At 40.4% G+C, this 22,270-nt stretch overlaps 11 protein-coding genes across 11 annotated transcripts; 1 reads left to right on the top strand and 10 right to left on the bottom strand.

The window, feature by feature from the left end:
* NEHOM01_1727 (uncharacterized protein) lies at positions 1-2,001 on the bottom strand (the record flags this gene model as incomplete). The annotated part of the gene is made up of 1 exon (XM_051490605.1): positions 1-2,001. One exon carries the CDS (start codon positions 1,999-2,001, stop codon positions 1-3), a length of 2,001 nt encoding a protein of 666 aa, XP_051346565.1.
* A 523-nt stretch (positions 2,002-2,524) lies between these two features.
* Positions 2,525-5,386, bottom strand: NEHOM01_1726 (uncharacterized protein; the record flags this gene model as incomplete). Its single annotated transcript, XM_051490604.1, has 1 exon — positions 2,525-5,386. The coding sequence occupies one exon, from the start codon at positions 5,384-5,386 to the stop codon at positions 2,525-2,527; it is 2,862 nt and encodes a 953-aa protein (XP_051346564.1).
* Positions 5,387-5,985: 599 nt separating this feature from the next.
* Positions 5,986-8,013, bottom strand: NEHOM01_1725 (DNA replication licensing factor MCM5; the record flags this gene model as incomplete). The annotated part of the gene is made up of 1 exon (XM_051490603.1): positions 5,986-8,013. The coding sequence occupies one exon, from the start codon at positions 8,011-8,013 to the stop codon at positions 5,986-5,988; it is 2,028 nt and encodes a 675-aa protein (XP_051346563.1).
* A 495-nt stretch (positions 8,014-8,508) lies between these two features.
* NEHOM01_1724 (uncharacterized protein) lies at positions 8,509-8,844 on the bottom strand (the record flags this gene model as incomplete). The annotated part of the gene is made up of 1 exon (XM_051490602.1): positions 8,509-8,844. One exon carries the CDS (start codon positions 8,842-8,844, stop codon positions 8,509-8,511), a length of 336 nt encoding a protein of 111 aa, XP_051346562.1.
* Positions 8,845-9,071: 227 nt separating this feature from the next.
* NEHOM01_1723 (structural maintenance of chromosome 1) lies at positions 9,072-12,077 on the bottom strand (the record flags this gene model as incomplete). The annotated part of the gene is made up of 1 exon (XM_051490601.1): positions 9,072-12,077. The coding sequence occupies one exon, from the start codon at positions 12,075-12,077 to the stop codon at positions 9,072-9,074; it is 3,006 nt and encodes a 1,001-aa protein (XP_051346561.1).
* A 454-nt stretch (positions 12,078-12,531) lies between these two features.
* Positions 12,532-13,014, bottom strand: NEHOM01_1722 (uncharacterized protein; the record flags this gene model as incomplete). Its single annotated transcript, XM_051490600.1, has 1 exon — positions 12,532-13,014. One exon carries the CDS (start codon positions 13,012-13,014, stop codon positions 12,532-12,534), a length of 483 nt encoding a protein of 160 aa, XP_051346560.1.
* Positions 13,015-13,311: 297 nt separating this feature from the next.
* On the bottom strand, positions 13,312-14,655 carry NEHOM01_1721 (uncharacterized protein; the record flags this gene model as incomplete). The annotated part of the gene is made up of 1 exon (XM_051490599.1): positions 13,312-14,655. One exon carries the CDS (start codon positions 14,653-14,655, stop codon positions 13,312-13,314), a length of 1,344 nt encoding a protein of 447 aa, XP_051346559.1.
* Positions 14,656-15,122: 467 nt separating this feature from the next.
* Positions 15,123-16,076, bottom strand: NEHOM01_1720 (17beta-estradiol 17-dehydrogenase / very-long-chain 3-oxoacyl-CoA reductase; the record flags this gene model as incomplete). Its single annotated transcript, XM_051490598.1, has 1 exon — positions 15,123-16,076. One exon carries the CDS (start codon positions 16,074-16,076, stop codon positions 15,123-15,125), a length of 954 nt encoding a protein of 317 aa, XP_051346558.1.
* An 89-nt stretch (positions 16,077-16,165) lies between these two features.
* NEHOM01_1719 (guanine nucleotide-binding protein subunit beta-2-like 1 protein) lies at positions 16,166-17,131 on the bottom strand (the record flags this gene model as incomplete). The annotated part of the gene is made up of 1 exon (XM_051490597.1): positions 16,166-17,131. The coding sequence occupies one exon, from the start codon at positions 17,129-17,131 to the stop codon at positions 16,166-16,168; it is 966 nt and encodes a 321-aa protein (XP_051346557.1).
* Positions 17,132-17,923: 792 nt separating this feature from the next.
* Positions 17,924-20,509, bottom strand: NEHOM01_1718 (coatomer subunit beta; the record flags this gene model as incomplete). The annotated part of the gene is made up of 1 exon (XM_051490596.1): positions 17,924-20,509. One exon carries the CDS (start codon positions 20,507-20,509, stop codon positions 17,924-17,926), a length of 2,586 nt encoding a protein of 861 aa, XP_051346556.1.
* Positions 20,510-20,534: 25 nt separating this feature from the next.
* Positions 20,535-21,245, top strand: NEHOM01_1717 (uncharacterized protein; the record flags this gene model as incomplete). The annotated part of the gene is made up of 1 exon (XM_051490595.1): positions 20,535-21,245. The coding sequence occupies one exon, from the start codon at positions 20,535-20,537 to the stop codon at positions 21,243-21,245; it is 711 nt and encodes a 236-aa protein (XP_051346555.1).
* Between the last annotated feature and the right edge of the window lie 1,025 nt (positions 21,246-22,270).

Raw genomic sequence — 22,270 nt, 5'->3', positions numbered from 1 at the left:
TTAAGCTCCTTTTTGGGTAGCTTTGAGTACGTTATCATAGGCTATCTTTGCTATAGCTGCCCTATTAGCTTCAATGGGTAGTTGCTCCTTTGCAGTTAGGAAGGTACTATATAGATGGCGGTATGTGACGGTGTAGTAGCCACCGAGCGTAACTATCACAATAATCAGAAGTAGCATTAGAACGTAGAAGCATCCTAGCAACCAGTCTGCGTTCACTTGGTACCGAGTATAATGTGGCCCGGCTTGTTGTGAGATTTTAAACTGATCTGTATAGCCACGGAATCGGGTTCGGCACATCCAGACCAGCCGCCGCACAAGGTACATGGAAATTATGAATGCGACAATAGCAGAAAGAGCGGCAAGAGAAATAATAAATGCATCTACCAGACTCATTAGGTACCACTCGTTGAAAAAGGAAAGAGTTAGGAGTGCCATGAACATAAAGGCAAATCGGTGTGATGTGAATAGCTTTTGGTGTCTTTTGAATATCGGATTGTTTTGAACCACGCTATAATAGAGAATCCAGGCGATGAGTGGATTGATAACACTCGTAACAAACGCAACCATGATAAAACTCGTTACCATTGGCGGGAAGTTACAGACTTCTACCAGCCAAATCATAAGCTTAGTACCATGCGCAATATCTAACCACGCCATAAACAACAGAATAGCTGCGATGATGACACCGCAGAAGAAGATCAGGGCTTTTGTGTGGTAGATTAGTGTTTCAAAGAGAGTTTTCCGGTGCTTGTAATCGGGGTCATCCAGATCTTCCTCCACACTAATCTTAAGATCAAATGACTGACTATGATCAATATTGTACACCACGATGGGTTGGTTGTCTGCCTTGTTCCTAGATAGAAAGGTCATTGTGACATCGGCTATTGGGATTTTGCCCGATGCATCTGGAGCCATATCTGATTTGGCTTTAAGAAAGGCACTAGGGTTGACGGGGAAATTCTGGTTATTAGCGGCCACATCAATTTCATTCGGAGTGGGCGTCTGACCTAGATCTCCACCCAGACGTATCCGAGTTGGCGTGATAATGGAGTTGGCCCGAATAAAGTCATTGAGCGATAAAGCCGGGGCTGCGCCTTTTTCTAGCCGGTATCGTTGGGTTGGATCGTTGAAGAAAGAATGTGCCCAACTAGTCGGCTCGGTGGATAACTGCCGTCTAAGCTGCAGTTCTTCTGTCTGCCACTTAACATCACGGGGTATATTGTGCTGGGTTAGACAGGCGCTGAATTCCTGTAGATATGGGCTTATTAGCTGGCCGGGGTCAATCTTTGAGGCGGCATGAGGAAAGTTGAAGTTAGTGGTTTGTATATATTTGTACGCTTTCTGCAATCGGCATATATAGATAAATAGAGCGAGTTGCTGGGTTGGGTCTGGCTCAGCTTGCTGGAGTTCCACAAGCTTAGGGAACCACCTTTGAATGGTCATTCCTTCTAGAGTTTTGATACGAATGTTTGCTGGCTGGGCCAAGTCTTGGACATTATTATCTAGAATGGCTGATATGACTGCTACTTCGGCCTTGACTTTAGGATCTGGGAAATGCGTGGGGGTTTGATTCTGAATATGCATATTAATTAAGGAGTGTGTCCGGTTAATCTCGTTTTGAATATCAATAAGAACACTGATAGTTTCCAGTAGTCTTTTTATATTAGGAATCGGCTGATCACTCACTGGTAGGATAGGGTTTGCTGAAAGGTACTTATACAGGCCAGTAAAGGCCTTTTCGTTGTCAATGTATTTAGTGCCATCATCCTTTTGAATCGTTGAAGCCCCAATAACCTGGGATATCTTTTCTGTGATATTGCTGCAGCGATGGTCCGGCACTAAATATTGAGTCATTAACTTGGTAATTGCATCAATCAGATAATGATGCGTTGGCGAGTGTTCACCTTTTATCTTCTCTAAGGTCTGTTTTAATTGAGTCTGGTAACCTAACCGGGCCTCAGGCGAGAGCTGAGAAAGGCTGGTATTTATCGACGGATCCATGGTTTTTTATGCACCGATCGCAAAAAATATACATATTTCCCAATAAGGAAATAATGTATGTCTGTTACAATTCTAATTAAAATTCTAATTTCAATTTCAGCTCAAATCCAAAATAGGTTATCATCAATAAACTATCACCAATAAACTGCATTTATTATATTTATCAATCAACTTAATATGTAGTGTCTGGATCACTCCCTCACACATCTTAATGAGGATCTCGATATCTTTGCTTTTAAACGAGTAAGTACATGGGTAAATAACTTAGATATTTATTCCTTATGACTTTAGATAAGCCAATTCTAGATAAGCCAATACTAACTCAATGCGAACATAACAATAAACAGATATTAACCTAAATGATGATTTATCTCCCATGGAGTACGTTTGGTTGCGAGGTCTTTATCCTCTCCAAGGGCACAACTTAATTCAACTCAATATTAACTCAACTTAACTCAATACTAACTCAACTTAACTCAATACTAACTCAACCCAACTCAATACTAACTCGTGGTTGTGCTTATCATATTTGCGGTGGGTTGGCGCTTTGCGATGTGGCTGAAGATTGGAATTTGGCTTTATAGTATTCGGTGTAATAGGCTAAGTAGTCCATTTCAGAGGTGGGGTCCTTGGCGAGAGCGGTTGCGGGAACGTAGCCCAGAACCTTCATTATAGTGGAGTAGGCCAGATATAAGGCAAGAAGAGCCAGAATACAGCAGACAATAAATAAGAGAGTTTGAAGAAGGTGGATAGTCCTGGGGTTCTTGTTGAACCTTTCAAGCGAGCTACGTCGTAGGTCAAGAGCTGCAGTTTTGTTCTTTGTCTCCGCGTCAATACTGTTCTTTTTCTTGCCCAATAGATCCTTACCAATCCGAACCATACCAAAGAAGTAGACACACAGTAAAGAAAGTGAGCCTAGTAATTGGAAGAGCTGGTAGATATTCATTGGCATTAGGGCCATGAGTGATAGAATAGTAATTCCGATGAAAACCTTGGTGGAGTGAATATGGTTTCGTTTTTGTAGATTGGACATAGTCATCACAATATAGCCCAAAAAGGTTGCCAAGAACCCGTTTATCACTGTAAAGGTCAGAGTTCCACAGACGATTTTAGTGCCAAGGGGATAAGTTATAGGTAGATTAGTGAAAAAGTCGCCGGCTAAGTAAAATGTAGCTATACCAATGATACTAAGAGCTAAGAAGGCCACCAGCCCACATTTGAACAGTGACATATGCCGTTTAAATATCTTATCGGAAAAGACCCGTTTTGAAAAAGTGGATGGAAGATAGTCATCAGGATGAATGTAAACGTGGTGGTACTTTCTGTTGTTTTTGAAAGCCAATAAGATATACTCATAAAATGGCCGACCTGAGGGACTTTCGGTTTGGATAACCTGGCCGTCTTGAAGCATGTCTTTGGTGATCCCTTCTGATTTAACTAACTGCTGGAAGGCTTGGGCAGAAAGAACGGAATGGCGGTACTTGTACCAGGGCTCACTACGATAGGTCAATAAAGAGGGTGTTTTGGCAACGAAGGTCTTTAAGTACTTAGTATACGTCTGAAGTACATAATCGTTCTGCATTTCTGTCAAACTAAGATCACCCAAGGTGCTGTAGTAGATCTTGCGCAAGGCTTCAGTAATTAGTGTATTGCTGACGGGACTGAGTTCCATGTTATCAGCATCAATAAGAGGATCTTCTGCGTTTGGGGTTGAAGTTTGGGTTTTGGTCTTTTGACTCTTCTGACTCTTTTGCTTCATGCTAGTGAGAATATCCTCGTACTCGGCCATGACTTTCTGGTCTTCAAAGATTCGAACACCTAAGAATCCAAGTGTACGGCGGATTTGAACTCGATCCGCAGTGTTGTATTTTTCATGGTATTCATGTACTAGTCCTTGAATTAGACCATCGAGCTGGATTCGCAGGTTTTCGTGGTTTTGGATATTCTTATGGATTAAGGGATCCTTGCCGTCGTTTTTAAGGAACGCAACTAACTTCCAAGCCTTGTACACCGTGTTACAGGCATGGAAAAGATCAGCCCAGTGCTTGCTATAACAATCTTCGAGATTAGTTGCATTGTTGATGATGGATGTAGAGTCAGGTTGTTGGGGTGGGCTCAAAACAAATCCAATGTCTTTGGACTTACTCAGATCTTCGGCGTTTTTGATTCTAATCATGTGACATATTTGGTCCAACTGTTTCTCTAGATTGTTAGTGGTGGTCATATAGTCATCAAAAATGATGTGGGACTGGACTAACCGGCTGGCAACTAATTGGTCCAACAGACCAGCAATTCGTTCACGGAATTGGTCTTCAGTAGCCTTATTATCCCCGAGGAGGTCGCTGATCCTATGCCTAAGCCCGCCTTCACGCTTCAAGTCGTACTTGTTATTAGCAGCCAGTGAGTGATCTGGATCCAGATAGAAGTCACTAACTTTACTATGTATATTGCTAACAAGACCATCTACTGTTGGAGACGCACGAATCGTCAAAACTTCCTCAAGTAGCTTAGCCTTTCGCTGGTGCCGAGCTTGATACTTCTTTGTGATATCATCGGCTGTATTCCGCCAAGTTTCAACAAACTCGTTTAGTTTCACCAAAGTATCAGCATTCATATCATTATTAGCAGGAAGTTTAGTAGGAAGTTTACTATAGCACTTGATAATATTCGGATAGGCTTTTTCAATCATACTTTTGTACACTGGTTTGTTGAACAGGTTAATGATGGTTTTGTGGTACATCTGGCTGAATTCCGGTGAATTAAGAAGGGCCGTATCAGCATTGACTGCTGCCTGGAGCATAGCTTGCAATTGACTAAGCACTGCCTCATTTCTTTGATAAGAAAGTGCTACATAGGAGTTAAGCACATGCATCCTGTCTTGCCGATTATGAATCAACTCTCGTATGTTTTCGATCTTCTCTAGCATTTGGTTGGCCGTTGAGTCAGATGAATTAGATATTGCCGTTTCCGTAATGGTATCCAAAATCGACCGAATCTGATCCGAGCTCTGCTTAGCTCCCCATACTTGGTTTGCCTCATAATATTGCAGCTCATGCTCAATCTCTGGAGCAGACAAGAAAGTCTGGATGCTTTGAAATAGATTCTCAGCGGTGGTGTTGGTTGAAGATAGCTCTTGCTTGATTTGTTCACTGACATAATTAGCATGACCTTGCTTGATGAAAGGCTCTAACAGCTTGTTAAGTGTTTCCAGAGTTTCTTTATGCAGTGCAGTAAGTTCTGGGCTTTTAGATATATCTTGCAGTAATACTTGTCGGCTTTTGGACTTTCGTGCATTCTCATAGAATCTGTTGGCTTTCTTGATGATTGTTTCTACGTGTTTGTCTTTTTGGCGTGGAACTACTCTCTTCACTTGATTAATATCCATTTTGATCACTAAAAATTTGGCATATTCCCCAATATGGTAATTTATTCACGTTCTTGAAAGAGAATAATTTACCATATTAGGAAAATTTAACTAAACAATTACATCAACAGATAACTGGTTTAGTATTAGTGATGATGATGTTAGTATTGGGTTAGTACACTAAACAGTACCAACTCAATACGAAGTCTATCTTAACTAATACATACTTTATTAAAGAGATTCCTTGCGATAAGTGTGGATACCATTTATTGAGTAAATACAGTTGAGTGAGTATGATGTTATCTTAAGTTAGTCTTGGTGTTAGTGTTGGTGTTGGTGTTGGTATTAGTACTACTAAGTAATGTGTACTAAGTAGTGAGTAGCTTACCAGTAATCGTATTGGTATTCCTATTGTGGTGGTGATTGTATGACAGCACTACAGTTAGTATTTGACTTAGATGAATAAATAGGAGATAAATAGTAGATAGGGATTCGCTGGTTTATAATGCTAACTATAACTTAGCCGATAGTAAATAGTCTTTGGTTATTAGCGAATAAGTGATTTATTGAATTGGACTTGTATTAGTATTAGGACTGGCTTGAATTAAGCTGGGAATAACTTATGGCATTCTTACAATGAGTCTTCCTCCATTGAGTAGACTGAGCTTTTCGCCACGAACTAGCCCCTCAATACACTTGGTGACTACTCCCTCACTATGCTGCCGACAAAGTTCATTGACCAAGGCGCTATATGATTTAGAGACTCCTACTGGTAGAGCCCGGCGAATTGCAGTCTCGGCTGCCGTATACTCCTTAGTCCACTCTTTACGAGGCATTCCCTCCACAAAATGACCCATAATAACGGCTTTCATTGTACTTTCCGTAAAAAGACGAATGGCTTCTTCCACATGCTCGGTAGTTACTACGGTTTCTAACTCCATTCGCGCTAAGGCTTCACTGATTCGCGTAATGGCTTCTAACTGTCGTACAGTAATGGGAATTGGTGCTTTTTTGCTATCTTTGCACTCTCGGGCCGTTTTCCTTGTTTGAATATAGAAGGCTTGCAGCCGCTGCGATGCATCTTCTTCGATTTCCGGGTTGATCGTTCGGGCATAGGCGGCATAGTCCCGGAGTGCTTCGGCTGAAAGATGGTCCTGCTCTTCGATCTCTACTTCACTTTGCGTACTTTCAGTATGGGCCTGCCTAGTACTACGCGTAAGCACGTGCCAGGCAATTTGCTTATCACTGATAAGATTGTCTCTAATCACAAAAACTAAGTCAAAACGAGATAAAATAGTCACGCCAAAATCAATATTCTCTCCTGGAGCCTTACTCTCATCGTACCGCCCAAAAATCGGGTTAGCTGCAGCCACCACAGCACAACGAGAATTCAAAGATGTCACAATCCCGGCTTTAGAAATAGAAATAGTCTGCTGCTCCATGGCTTCATGAATAGCCACTCTATCTCGTTCCTGCATCTTATCAAACTCATCAATACAGCACAGTCCGCCATCGGCCAGAACTAAAGCACCACCTTCCAAGTAAAACTGACCCATTCGGTCTTTACATACTGAAGCCGTCAACCCAGCCGCACTAGCACCCTTACCACTAGTATACACTCCACGCGTAGATACATTAGCTAGAAACTTTAACATCTGACTCTTAGCAATACCTGGATCACCCAGTAAAAGTACATTAATATCTCCTCGTACAGTTATACCATCACCAAACGACCGTCTCACTCCACTAAACAGAGCACATGCTAATGCTAGTTTGATATCTTTATGACCAAAGACTTCCGGAGCAATACTTTTGATAATAGTCTGGCGGGGAATAGGGGCATGACTGGTCATAGCTTTCTTAAGCGGTCGGTGCATGGGCTGAATACCAGCTGCACCTGTATTGGTATCCATACCAAAGATACGAATGAAAGGAGTGGCCTGCTTAGTATGACCAATCATGTACACTCCAGTGATTGTTACTGTACTGCCAGGAACCACTCGATCTACTAGTCCTCCAGTAGCCATAGCCATTAAATGACGTGGAATATCACCAGTTGGTAGATCTTCAAAAACCTCCTGGACTTTGATCATTTGTGAGTCCTGGAGAATACTCTTCTCAGGGATAGCAATAAACGTATCTGTTCCACTGCATGACTCGCACTTTTTGGGAATGGCTTCATTAACCATCTTGGAGTTCATACAGGTCTTGCAGAAGACGTAAAGAGAGATGGAGCGAGTGGCGATCGATGAAACAGAAAGGACTATTCCACGAACAGTTGAAATTCTGTTTAAGTGTTCAGCATCTAATTTTCTGATGGGAATAATAGTTGATTGGGAAACCATTTCGATTTCACGTTCAATTGTGGTTAAGCTGGCATCATTAATAGCACTCCTAAACAGATCAATGTAATGCAAAGGTCGAGATAGAACGGCTTGGAACAATTTCTTATCAAACATTCCTAAATGTTCAACAATTACTCGTAAAGTCTTATCTTCTTTGGCCAATTCAACGCGATAGATATATTCTGTTCCAATTCGGAAAGTGTCAACAAAGGTTTTGAACATGTTTTTCAACTGTTCATCCGATAGTACATTATCATCATTGGCTAAACCAATTTCATAGATCTGTTCTCTAGTAGACTGCATTATAAAAAGAAAGAAATTCGAGATTGGATTTAGTATTGAGTTGAGTTGGTTTGGATTGGTATTGGGTTAAGATTGGGTTAAGATTGGGTTAAGATTGTGTTGGTATTGGGATGGTTTAGGTTGGCTTGGTGTTGGGATGGGATGGGATGGTATTGGGTTTGATGACGTGTAACTTAAAACTAAAATTGGCTTAGGATGGTATTAGATTGGATTGAGTTAGTATTGAGTTAAGTTGAGTTAGTATTGAGCTGAATTAAGTTGTGTCCCTAGGGGGGATAAAGACCTTTCAACTAAACGTACTCCATGGGAGACAATCATTATTTGGGTTAATGTCTGTTTATTATTAAGTTGGGTTGGGATTGGGTTATCTAAAATTGGCTTATCTAAAGTAGTAAGGAATAAATATCTAGGCTATTGACCATGTACTTACTCGTTTAAAAGCAAAGATATCGAAAGCCTCATTAAGATATGTGGAAGGTACAGACATCACAGTTATCATTGGGCTGCGATGGCCTTGAGGTCAGCTAGAATCTTACGACATTGAGCTCTTATTGCGTCAACCTCGTTTATCATTGATAGTAATACTAATGCTAATGCCAATAGTAATAGTAATAGTAATAGTATTCCCAGTATAGATATTAATCGAGACCCACAAACCCAATCTAGGATCTGCCAGATGTCGTGCGGCGGGGGAGGGTTATCAACTTCCAACTGTGCATGCTTAACTAAAGGCTGATCTGGAAGGAGGCAGTGGGTGGATTTACTCAACCCTGCTTCCTCGGCAGTCTCAGATATGTTACTAGAATTTAAGTTTTCGTTATCGTACGTCATTTTGAGATAACTCACAAACTCATAATATAAATACTAATCTGAAACTGTGATTTCTAATTCGAGATTTTAATCGCACCCGCTGCGATCAGTACCAGGCCGATAAGTATTACAGAACTTTGCCCCGGTAGATAACTCACTTGAAACTACTGGACACTCCAAACACCACACTGGGAATAAATAGATAGAGATGTGCTTATTTATTGGATTGGGTTAGTATTGAGTTAGTGTTAGAGTTTGAGAGTGAAAACTTGGGAATGGCCTTGAGGCGGTTTGGCAATACCGATAAGAGTCGCGGCCTTTTCAAAGAGTTCTAGGCGGTGTGTAACAGCAATAAATTGGGCATTGATGATTTGAAGAGATTCGCGTAGGGATGTGATTTTGTCTTTATCAAGGGCTGCATCAAGTTCGTCAAAGATGTAGAAGGGTGATGGATAGATCTCATGAATTGAGAGGAGAAGGGAAAGAGCGGCCATGGTCTTCTCTCCGCCTGAAAGGTACTTGGCTTCACGGAAGGTCTTGCCTGTTGGCATAACATAAGCAGTAGTGCCACCGGCATAGGGCTCTTGTGGAGTCTCTAGACCCAGATGGGCTTTAACGTGCTCGGTAGTGGTGGCAGTCAGTTGGGTATAGTGGCGGTTGAAAGACTCATTTAGCCTATCAAAAATAGAAAGGAAAAGAGATGTTCTTTCTTTTTTGATATCATTATGTTGTTTTTGAAGATCGGCAAAGTGAAGTCGGGCTCTTTCGGCCTCTTGGACAAGTGTTTGGTAGTGATCTTCTGTTTCTAGATTGGCTACTTTGTCTTTAAGGAAGGCTTTGATAGATGTAAGCTCTCTTTCGGCCTTTTCAATATCATCATCACTACAAGGCATTTCCGTAAGAACACTGCCATTTTCTTGGGCAATTCCTTCTTCGGCAATGTATTGGTCGATCTCTTCATACTCGTCAGTGAGAGCAAGTAACTGCTCTTGAATAATCTTCATTTCAATGGCCTGGGGCGAGTCCAGTTGGTTGGCTAGAACTACTAGCTCTTGTTCTAGAGCTTCAATCCGTTGGTCAATCGCTGTAATGTGCGGCAGACAGTCGGGTTGGACGAGTGGTTGGGCGGCAGGAAGAGTAGCTTGCTTTTCTTGGATTTGGAGAAGTACTTGGTCTAAAGAGCCTTGGATAGTTTGAAGGTTGTGCTGCCAGGCTTCTTTCTTCTTGTAGATGGTTTCTTGCTTTCTTTGGGCACTTTTGGAATCAACTACACCCTGTTTAAGTGCTTGCTGAATGAGAACGGGATCTAGTTGGGAGGCAGCAATGATCTGGTCGCGTCTAGCTTTAATATCTTGAAGAGATTCGGCCAAGTCTTCTTTGAGCTGGGCTAACTCCGTATGTAACTGGGCTAGGGCCGGTGAGATCTGGATACGGGGCTGATTTTCCTTTTGGAATGCGCGCAGCTTAGTGCTCTCTTCCCGGATTTCAGCCAGAAGTCGGTCTCGTTTTTCTTCTAAGCCTCTGACCTCACTACGGCCGATTTGAGCTATTCGTCTGACTGTTCCAGTGGTTGATACTACAATACCGTCGAGAGTAACTACCTTAACATTCGCAATCTCTGGCACGCCTTCACCTAAATAGACTAGGGCTGAACCACAAATATAAGCCGCAAGTTGTTCGGGTTGAGGTACTTGTGGAGATAGAGTAATAAGATCGGTAAACCGGGCATATTCCTCAGAAGGAGCCGTACTTCCAGGCGGGAAAGTAGCTGTGATTCGTGATAGTGGCAGAATAGTCACTCGGCCACATCCAGCATTGGACAGACCATTAAGAATAGGCAGTACACTCTTTTCACCATCAACAATCAAGATGTTCTTTTTACTAGCAATCAAAGCCTGAAGAGCTACCTGATACTTAGGATCTTTAACACTGACTAGATCTTCTAACTTTCCAATGATTTGAGGCATCTTTTGTTTGAGCTGCTCGATATAGTAGGCTAGTCGTGACGTATGGGCACTTTCTCTTTGGTAGGCTGAATGTCCAGATAGAACTTGAAGCGTAGCATGGAGTTCTTTATTCAACTCGGCCAAACGCTCACTTTCTTTCTCTTCATAAATTTCAGTACTCCCTTCATTACAATCAGCCTCACTTTCTTTGATCTTCTTTTCGATTTCCAGAATCTTGATCTTTTGATCGGAAACGTCTTTTTCTTCTTCTAACTGTTGTAACTGAACAATCGTTTTGATTAGAGTTTCTTTGTGTAACTTATCGGCCCAGGGATTCTTTTCTGGTACTACTTCATTGATTTTCTTCAGTTGCCAGAGACATTCTTCTATCTGGGAAGCAGCTTCACTCTTGCGCTCAAGTAAAAGGTCTTGTTTCTTCTTCAGTCGGTTGATTTCTTGCAGGGCCCTATCTCTGGCCTCATCTTGTTCACGGACGGCCGATCGTTGCTGGGCTTGTAGAGCTGTTCTTTCGGCCCGAGCCTTAATGATTTGAGTTTGTAACTGAGCCATCAGTACTTCCGTCTGCTCTACCTGGCCTAGTTGGTGCTCCGCTCTTAAGACATTTATCTTTTGGGTCATTTCGGCCTTAGCTTGTACAATGGACTGTTTACGTTTCATAAGCCGGGCTCGTACCATTTGACTCTTCTTAGTAAAGACTTGTTTGTATCTTGCTACCATTTCTTCAGTCTCTTTACTTTCCTTCAAGTTGACTTCAGCACTTCTTTTCTTCTCATTGACTTCATGCAACTCCTTTTGAGCTGTTTCCTTAGCGGTCTTACTTATCTTGTAACTTTCTTTATACTGACTAGATCCTGATATCTCATCAATTAGTTTAGTTAGTTCACGAGGTAGTTTAATCATTGATTCATTCTGGGAAATCAGAAAATTCCGATGTTTCACTGAAACTCCTTCTTCTCCTAAGTACTTCATGTACTCCACTGCACTAACTCGCGTATCATCAATACTATAAACAGAAATCTCATTTCTTATCTCTCTTTTAAGCCAAACAAGATTACCTTTCTTGCTTCTATACTGTACTGCCACAGAAACTGGACCTGTGGTTCCTCGGCCGGCTACACTACCTCGTATTTCACTCAATTCAGCTCCCAGTACAAAGGCCAGAGCATCTACTAAGTTACTTTTTCCGGCCCCATTAGGTCCAACCACACAAGTAAACTCCGAAAAGACTATATTGGCCTCTTGCCGGTAGGTTTTAAAGCAAGACAACTCCATTCTTTCCAGACCCATATTATCTGACGAAAAAATTGGACTATATTGAGTTGAGTTGTGTTTGAGTTGTGTTTGAGTTGGGTTGTGTTGTGTTAGGTTAGGTTAGGTTAAGTTTGAGTTAGTATTGGGTTGGGTGGTGTTGTGTTAGGTTGAGTTGTGTTGTGTTAGGTTAGGTTGTGTTAATTTTATCTAGTGATGCCCTAACCTTATCTTAACTAACTACTATCTTATCTCAAACACAACCCAAAATCACCTTAGCTCAAACTTAACTCAACTTATCTTATCTCAAACTAAACTAACTACTATCTTATCTCAAGCTAAACTTAACCAAACTAAACTAACTACTATCTTATCTCAGACTAAACTTAACTAAACTTTATCTCAACATAACTCAACATAACTTAACCCAAACTTAACTTAACTCAACTCAATCTAAACTCAATCTAAACTTAACTAAACACAAATTGGTGGTTTATTCATTGGCCCTCTTTTCCATACACCTCTTATATAGGGCTCTTTTCAAATCAGAATTGTCCTCTGGATATACATCTACCAAAACAGTCTTCTTTTCAACCTTAGGAACCTCAATGCTTTTGGCTATCTTTGCAAATCGGCCTAGTTCGGCTTCAATCGATAACTTTTCAAATTCAATCTCTTCTTTGGCCGTTTTAAGGTCGGTCCAAAGTAGATTACCAATCATACGCATATAAAATAACTGACTAACAACTTTGGATTCTTCTTCCAATGTTTCCTCATAATTCAATAGATAAGCCGCAGCTTGTCCTAAGACTTTATACTGTTCAACTGGTGAAGAATCAGAGTCTGCTTCGAAATACTTCTCTAAATAAGGGTTCTTATACTTCCCAGCATAAAATCGCTCGGCTTTTTGGGTTCTTCTTAAGTAGAACATAGCTACTAAAGGAATCAACATCCCAATCGCGATGAAGTGTAGCATAACACAGAAAATAAAATGCGACTTTAAGCTCTAATAGCCAAATTGAGTTGATATTAAGTTGGGTTGAGTTGGTATTAGGTTGGGTTGAGTTGAGTTGAGTTGGTATTAGATTGGGTTAGGTTGTATTAGGTTTTGTTAGGTTGGGTTGTTATGGGATGGTTTTGATTTGAGGTGGTGCAAATGAGTTAGTTATAAATAAGATAAGTTATAAACAAGATAATAATAACCAAGATAGTACTAAACAAGATAGTACTAACCCAATAGATAGTTGTGGTTGGTTGCTCAAATAGAATGTATTTATTGAGTGGAAGTGGGTGTAAGAAGGTGTTCAAGCGCCCTGGCTTTTAAAAGGGCTCGACACTCGAAATCAGGAATAATTGCCTGGAGGATAGATTCGGCCGTTAAGTACTCTCCTAGTCTTAAGTAGATGAAGGCTCGAGCAATCTCTTCTTTGGGAACTTCAGATTTCAGCAGGAGAAGATTCCGGCCAATAGCTTGCATATCTGCTTTGAAAACACTGAAGTAACGACGGTTGCGCATACGTTTTTCAAAACACAAGGAAAGAACACTTAAGATAGTATCAGTTTGGGGTAAACTCCAAATATTAGGCGAGTAAAAAGCTTTCTCCAGTAGATCAGCTGCCTTATCAAAATCACGTTCAGCAAAAGCACGATGCCCGGCTTCTTCCGCCGCTTTAGATAAGAAGATATTCTCAGAGGTAGTTTCTTCCTGAATCTCTTCCGTCTTAAAGAGTTTATCACAAACCGAAATGGCTTCTTCATATGGCAGTTCACGAATTTGCTTTAAAGCATTGATAATGGGATACTCGGTAGCTTGAGGTTCATTTTCTAAGAAATAAGCAATCTCATAATTTCCTTTTTGGGGAATATTTGTGATAGGTAAAAGAGTAGTAACTACTTGTCTAAACTGACTCAACTCTTCTTGGTAGGACTGTTGGTGGTTATGAAGGTTTTGAATGTACTTGATAATAGTACGTGTATATCGACCAATCCGTGTTTTAAGAATCTCTTCTTCCTCTTCATCCTGAACTAAGTCCTTCTCAGCATTAAGTCGTCTAATTATCTCAGTATAATGAATAGGCAGATTATTCTCAACTAAGCAGCCAAGAATATAAAGATTAATCCGGTGTTCTTCTTTCTTCTTTAGATTGCGAATTCCTTCAATGGCCAATAAAGCTTCCTTTCTCTTATCAAGATCTTCAATCAGAAGAGTACTATTGATCTGTTCCATATGACTCTTTTCTTCTTTCCTTTCTGTTTCTACTTCCAAGATAACTTCTGTCATTTGGTACTTCTCAATTAACTTACTACGCTTCTGTTTCAGAACAGCCGGAATGTTCTTTCCCTCTTGGGCATTAAGAAAGTCTAGAAGAACAGTAGGAAGACCCTCTTTAGCAAACCAGTTGTTATATTTGGTGAGTTTCTTAAAGAACTGATCTACATCCTTTGGCTTTTTAAAGACGGTTATTTCACAAAGATTAGTGATTTCTTCCAATCTCTTTTCCTTGTTAGAGATACCACTGACCTTTTCCTCGTCACTTTCATCATTAAAGTGTCTATTTATAGCGCGATTAACCTTCTTTTCAGATTCAGCCTCTAATCCTTCGAAAAATTTGGACATACTAACCCGTTCCCATCGATATATATAACATTGGATTGAGTTGAGTTTAAGTTGTGTTGTGTTCTGTTGTGTTTGGTTGGGTTGTGTTTGGTTTGAGTTTGGTTGGGTTGTGTTTGGTTTGAGTTGGGTTGGGTTGAGTTATGTGAGTAGTAAGTAGTGAGTTGTGTTCTGCTGAGTGAGTAGTAAGTAGTGAGTATTGAGTTAGTCTTGGATTCGATTGAATTGGCTAGTTTAGCTGTGTGTTGATGTTTAGTGGGTTTAAGTTGGTATTATATTGAGTTGGTCGTGCTATCTCATCTAAGTATTATCTTAAGTTATCTCATCTCATAACCACACCCATCTCATAACCTTGCTCAACACATAACCACACTCAACACATAACCTCACTTTACTCAACACATAACCACACTTTACACACCACTCAACGCAATCTTATCTTAAATAAACTTACTTGATGCTTTATTGAATTAACTGGCCTTCTTGGCCCGGTCTTCCCGGGCTTGCAGTTTAGCCCGCATGATATGGGCAACTCGATTGGAAGCCAAACCAATCACGGCCCGTGGTAACAGCCCAAGGACATACGCCTGAATCGCATGCGGAATGTAAGCATAAGTAACTGCAGCCGCACCAAACGCATGAACACAACACCGGCCATACGTATCAGCAGATGGTACAAAGAAACCCGGCCGTTTAGCCCCCGATAACTTACTACAAACCAATCCGGTCATTAAAACTTCAAAGTGGTAATTACTTCCTTCCGCCTGCACACTTTCAGACCATAGTTGCAAGAAGGCCTTTGTTCCCGCATAAATCTGCTGGTACGGACTAGGCATCCAGCCTAACATTGAACCTACACTCAAAACATACTTCTTACTCCGCGGCGTACTCTCCCAAGAAATATACTCCCGCGTAATCTTCAATGTATTCACTAAATTAACCTCTATAATATCCCGCTCACTCCCTAAACTATGTTCAGTATACAACATAGGTTTACTCCCATTAATACCTACATTATTCACTAAAATATCAATCTCCAGGCCACGGACCCCACTTAAAGCCCGACTAAAATCTACCTCCATCGTAAAGTCAATCACTACTATCTTAACCTCCACCAACTTACTTAACTCCTTAGCTACTTCCTTAAGTTTAGCTTCCGTCCGACTAATCAGGACTAAATTAATCCCTACCCGAGCCATCTCCCGAGCTATCCCTAACCCAATTCCATCCGTCGCCCCCGTAATTATCGCCCACCGTCCTTGCTTAGCCCTTAAAATCCGCCGATTCACCACCCAACGCACACCTTGCATACTCAATCCCCCCAACACAGCCAGAACAGTCCGTACTCCAACCATCCATCCTAGAACTTTCACTACCCCCAACCCATAATTAACCAAATCTTCAAATACCCAATGCCCAAACATGACCTTTAATTTAGAAAAAGAGATCCCTTTATTCATTCATCAGTTTAAGATGCCTAAACCTTCTTAAACCAACTCAACCCAACCCAATACTATTCCACGTTAAAAACGTACTTCCTAACTAGACCATCAGAATATCCAGCAATAAGAGTAAACCGATCGGCCCAGCACATAGCAGTACAGAAACCTTTACTCTCCTCTGGATTAGGAATTTCAATAACGATTTCCTTCTCAATTATATCCCAGATAGCAATACTGTTATCCATACCAGCTGCTAACCAGTAGGCTGAAAAAGCAAACTCCAAACTATGCACTGGTTCTCCAGCTGAAATCTGGTACTGATTATTCTGACCTTTCAAATCCCAAAGTAAAACCGACCTATCCCGACCAGCTGTAGCACAAATTGAACCATCCGGACTAACTGTAACTGCATCAAGAATACTAGAAGCTTTCATAATGTTCTCAACCATTTCAGACTCAATATTCCAAGTAACTACGGCTCCATCAGTATAAGCACAAAGAATAAGCATAGGATTCTTAGGAACTGCTTTGATAGTCGTAATAGTAGCTCCAGGATTATCTTGTCTTACTAAACTCTTCTTTAACTCCAGATGAGAATTCCAGATATGTAAGGCTCCACTCTTACCCCCAGTAAAGATGTACTCTAAACTCTTCTCTTGATTACCTTCTCGGACTGTAACTAGATGAGTAAGAAGGGCATAAGGCCTGTCCTGATGCGGTGCTTTTAAGACCGGATCAGTAGGTGAAGTAGGCCAAGCCCTTACCATATTATCTCTACCAACAGATACTCTATAATCAGACGTCTTAGATAAATCAAAAGCTGTAACAAAACCACCATGACCACGATGGGTCTTCTTTAAACGACTGAACTCTTCACCGGTCATATCTTTAGAAATGGTCCAACCCTTAATAGTCTTATCTCTAGATGAAGTATAGATTATTTGGTCTTCATCTTCTCCTTTGATTTTTATATCTGTTACTGCATTAGTATGCGCTTGAAACTGAAGTCTTAATTTAGAAGTTGCGAGTGTCGTCATGCAGGGAGTCAAAAAAAGAAAAATATAAGATGGTCTAGAATGGGTTAGTTTGGGTTGGCTGGGGTTGGATTGGGTTAGGATTGAGTTGGGTTGAGTTTGGGCTTGTTTTGTTATATTTTGGTTAGTGCTAAGATAAGATATTGAGTTGGTTTTGGAATGGATTAGTATTGGGTTGAGTTGAGTTGGAATATTAGAAGAGTTTTGCTGGATTTAGATTGAGTTTAGTTAAGATTAGTTTGGGTTGTGTTAAGATTAGGTTAAGATTAGGTTAAGATGGTGTTTAGATTGTGTTGAGATGGTGTTATGTTTATATGTTGTTTATATGATGTTTAAGTTGTGTTATGTTTAGATGTTATGTTTAGATGATTAGGTTGCATTAAATGGTATTATGTTTAGATGTTGTTTAAGTTGTATTATGTTTAGATGATGTTTAACTTATACTAACCCAATACTAAGTTGTATTATCTCTTTCTACTTATATAACAACCGATCTTAATAAAAGCTAAGTAGTCATTCTGCTGACTTAATCTAATACTAAACTTAACTCAACTCAAACTTAACCTAACCTAACCCAATACTAAACTTAACTCAACTCAATCTAACTCAATCTAATACTAAACTTAACTCAACTCAAACTTAACCTAACCCAATACTAAACTTAACTCAACTCAATCTAACTCAACTCAATCTAACTCAATCTAATACTAAACTTAACTCAAACTAAACACAACTTAAGCTAATTTATTGCCGGCAGGTGCTAGGAAGATAGCTTACAACTAGTCCGATGGTGGACTAGGTAAGAATCAGTGACTTGAGCTGCCGCGAAATAAGTTGGCAGAAAGACTTGACTGCTCGGCACTTTTGCCCACGAATACGGAAGGAAGCAACGGCGCCTTCACTGGTCCGGTAAAGAAGGGCATTGATATAAACATCTGTTCCTTGAATAGTCGTGGCAAAGATGTTCTTCACTAGAATATCGGGTGATGACGTATCACTGGACTGAATGGCTCCTTTTTCATAGGCCCGTGTATCAACTACTGTGCCTTGGGTAGAAGCAAGTACGGCATTGGTTATTTCGGCTAGTGAATGGGCATACTTGGCTAAAGTAATGGTATAGAAGTTCTCCCAAAGTAATAAGGCCCATTTCTCTTTAAACTCTTCCCGGTCAATTTGGCGTTGAGTTAGCATATCTGCTAGATTAAACCTTATCTCCTGTAGGTTTTGTAAGAAGAAATCATCACGACCTATTCGTCCAGATGTAATTACTCCACCTATAAATCCACTATCGGCCTCTTCAATTAACAAAGTAATAGTAAACGTATGGGCAGTATGAGGACGTAAACTGCCAATTACTGGTGAGTTAATCAGTCGAATGTTAGAACTAGTTACTATATCCATCTCTAATGATTCCAATAAAACATCAGTTTGGTTGACAAAAAGTGTATCTAAGATAATTTCAGACCGATTACAAGTAACTTGGCACTCACAGTACAAAGGATCAATAACTGAAGACATTTGGAAGATGTTTTTGATTTTGAATAGAGATGGACTTTCTGGTTTCTGAATGAACTCCTCTAAACGACTAGCTTGTTCTGGTCGGGACTGTTTCTTAACTAGTGTAAAGAAAGGCCGATTAGATACTGGTGTACTTACGGGGGTAGATACTACGGCTGGTATTGGCGTAGTAGTACTAGGGAGAGTAATTGCATGGGCTGCTACTGTTTCGGCTGTTTTAAGTAGAGCTACTCGTGAAGATTCATCTAAACTACCTGATTTCTGGCCTAGAGCACATACTTTAAGGGCAGTAGTCACAATCTTTTGGCGTAAATCCTTATCTGTACTAGAACTAATCTGACTTTGACCAGCTAGTTCTAGTAAAAACCGAGCAATACTCACTCCTGGGAAGATCTTAGCTAAGTCTTGTTTCTGACCAATACTACCTAGAATAGACTCTTTACCACTACCTAGTGATTCCTGGAGAACTTTAATGGCTGTAAGTGCTTGATTCTGATCGGCATACTTAGCTACTAAACAAAAGACATGTCTTAGAATCTTACCATACTTAATCTCCCCTAGTTGTTCAATTATATCTGGTAGTTGCGATACACCCATAATTTGCATAAGACTAGTCAAGTACTCTACTGCTCCTAAGGCTAGTTCGGGTAAAGATGATCCTAATAAACCTACTACGGCCTTACTAAGAGCACTACTAGTCGTACGATACGTAAGTAACATTCTTTGTAAGGCAGATAAGAAAAAGACACGACTAGATAGACCAGCTGTAAACTCTTTAGTTTCTTTCCCAGTTCCTTCCATAAACTGCTGTTCCAAGTAAGTAAAGAGATCACGGGCTTCAACTATCCCAAGAATATCCAGAACAAACTCAAAGACTTCAGTAGCAGCTGCCCGATTAACTCGAGCTAGTGCACTATTAAGTAATCGAGCTACTTTCATAGCCATACCTTCAAATAAACAACTGCCTCTTCTCTTAGCATCAGCAAAAGCCCGAATAATTTTGATTTTTGATTCAGCATCTAAATACTCAGTCGCCATATCTAAAAGTCCTTCAGCTGCTTCCTGGACCCTATCACTCTCCCGGCATAAACTTATCAAACCTAATCCTCCCTCTAGAGCTACTCCCCGTGAATTACTCTCCTTAGCAATCTCTATAATTCGATCAATATCCTGAATACGGGCAGCCGTCTGTAAGAAACACTCCTTAACTCCTTCATGAGGTGTACTGCGCATAGAATAGTACAACTCTAAAGCTCCTTCTGGATTGGCTAGTTCTAAAGTACGATATCCTTCGGCTAAACAGATTGGGTCTCTTTCCCCAGGTAAGTACGTACTTTTGATCTTCTCTAGCGTATCTTCAAATAGATAAGCCGTCTCTGGATTTTGAAGTAACATTCTTAAGGCTAAATAAGCCGCCGTTCTAGCTACTGGATTACTGTAGCTTAAGTTATCAACAAATGGGGCTTTTAAAGAATCAAACAGAGCAGGACTACCTATCCGGCCTAGTGTCCGTAAGACCCGTGCCCGAATATGTTCATTAGGATGGGATAAATGAACGCGCATCATATTACAAACCATAAGTACTTCGTCTTTTAAATTACCTTCTGCTGTTTCCACCTCAATACCTTCCATATACTGGTAAAAGAGAACGATAAGCCGCTTATCTTTGGAATTGGGAACACACATACTTAAAACTAAAAGTAAGTCCTGATGATCGACTCCCATAGCCATTTCCTTAACTATTTGCCAAAGTGCACAAACTTTATCTTGATCGGACCCTTTAGATAGCAACATTTTCACAGTTTCCTTACTCCAAGGTTCTTGGCGATCGCGCGATATGTAGAGAACTCGAGAATTAGCCATTTGTTTGCAAAAAATAGAATAATTTATGACATTAAGACGTTTAGACTTGTTTACGTACATGGAGTATTCGTTTGGGAGTGAAAAGGGGCGGATGGGTGATGATTGGGGCTATCTTATTGGTAGGTATGATGTTAAGTTGGGAGATATGCCAAAAAAGGAAAAGATTCCTGAAAAAGAGTTTAGTAAAGCTTCAATATTGGGAGTACGTATGTCAACTATGCCGAAAGAGGTTTATCGGGTGGGTGAGTATTGTGATTTAGTTGAAGTTTATGTTGAGGACTTATCTGTGCTTGATCGGGTTGTGCAATGGACGATTGCTTCTATTCGGTTTGATTTGGGGAGTAAAGTGCTTTATTTGAAACGGGGGTTGATTTCACGGGCTAATTCAGCGCATATTTACTTGAACATAGACTTGGCTGGGTATTTCAATGTGAGTACTCGTCGGAACTGGATTGCTAATGTTAAGGATTTATTGCGGTTGTCGAGTAAGAGTGGGATTATAGTGAGTACGGGGCAGGCGATTAGTCGGGAAGAAGTAGTGGCTTTGTTTAAACAGTTTGGGCTGAAAGAGAAGACTATTTTGCGGTTTGTGAGTGAGAATCCCCAGGAAATGCTTGTTCGAGCGGCTATTAGAAAGCATGCCCATTTAGGAGTAGTCTCTTTGGTTCAGCCTAATGAATCTGATTTTAAGCAAATGATCTATAAAGCAAACAAGCTCTACCGGAATATTAGATAGAATAAAGTTGAGTTAAGTTTAGTTAAGTTGGTGTTTGGTTGGTGTTTAGTTAAGTTAAGTTAAGTTGGTGTTTAGTTAAGTTAAGTTAAGATAAGATAAGATAGTGTTTAGTTAAGTTAAGTTAAGATAGTGCCAAGTTTGTGTTGTGTTGAGTTAATACCTAGTTGTGTTGTTGTTTAGTTGGGTTGTGTTTGTGTTATGTTTAGTTGAGCTGAATTAGTGCCAATAAAGTATCAAGTTGAATTAGTGCCAATAAAAGCATCAAGTTAGTGTTAAAGTGAGTTTAAATTAGATTTGAATCGATTTTATTTCGTAGTAGGTTGGGTTAGTTTTGGGATTTAGAATTTAAATAGACTTGATTTGTGTTTATACTTGGCTTAGATTGGATTGAGTTTAGTTGGATTGAGTTGGTGTTTTGGTTTGGATTGTGTTAGTGTTGGGTTAGAACTTGTCATAATGTAACTTGACTTAATTCAATCTAATTGAATGTAGTGCTGTCATACGGCCACTACCCTTTTCTCACAATGATCAACCTGATCACTGGCAAGCTACTCACTACTTAGTACACACTGTTACTAACACGTAACTTTAATAGAATCAAGGTCTTATAACCAAAGCATTTTTCTTATCTTATCTGCAATTCGAGATGACGTCATCCTCACACACAACCACATTTATTTAACAAATCACATCGATACTCGTCTCAAGGAAGGTCGTTAATAGAGTAGGCATTGGCCAATGAGCCATATCCAACTCATGGCCATGGAAATACTAAAATGTCATCGGACACCGGCAATGAAGTGTCTAAGAGCTTTTCATCCTTATCAAAAGAATTGGGTTGAAGGTATTCAGTAAGGCCTGTAACACGAATCTTTGCGGGGCTGCTAGACGGTTGGTCTTGGTCTGGAAGGTTAGTGCAGATGCTTAGAGAAGCACAAAACGGGAGATCTTTGCCTTTCGCGGTCCTGGCTCTGCAAATCAAGATTGTTGAATGATAGCACGGAAGAAGAGCAAGTTATGTCCGG

Source organism: Nematocida homosporus, assembly GCF_024244095.1.
Source record: "Nematocida homosporus strain JUm1504 chromosome Unknown 4483, whole genome shotgun sequence".
NCBI lineage: Eukaryota > Fungi > Microsporidia > Nematocida > Nematocida homosporus.
This window is presented reverse-complemented; position numbering and strand designations above follow the sequence as displayed.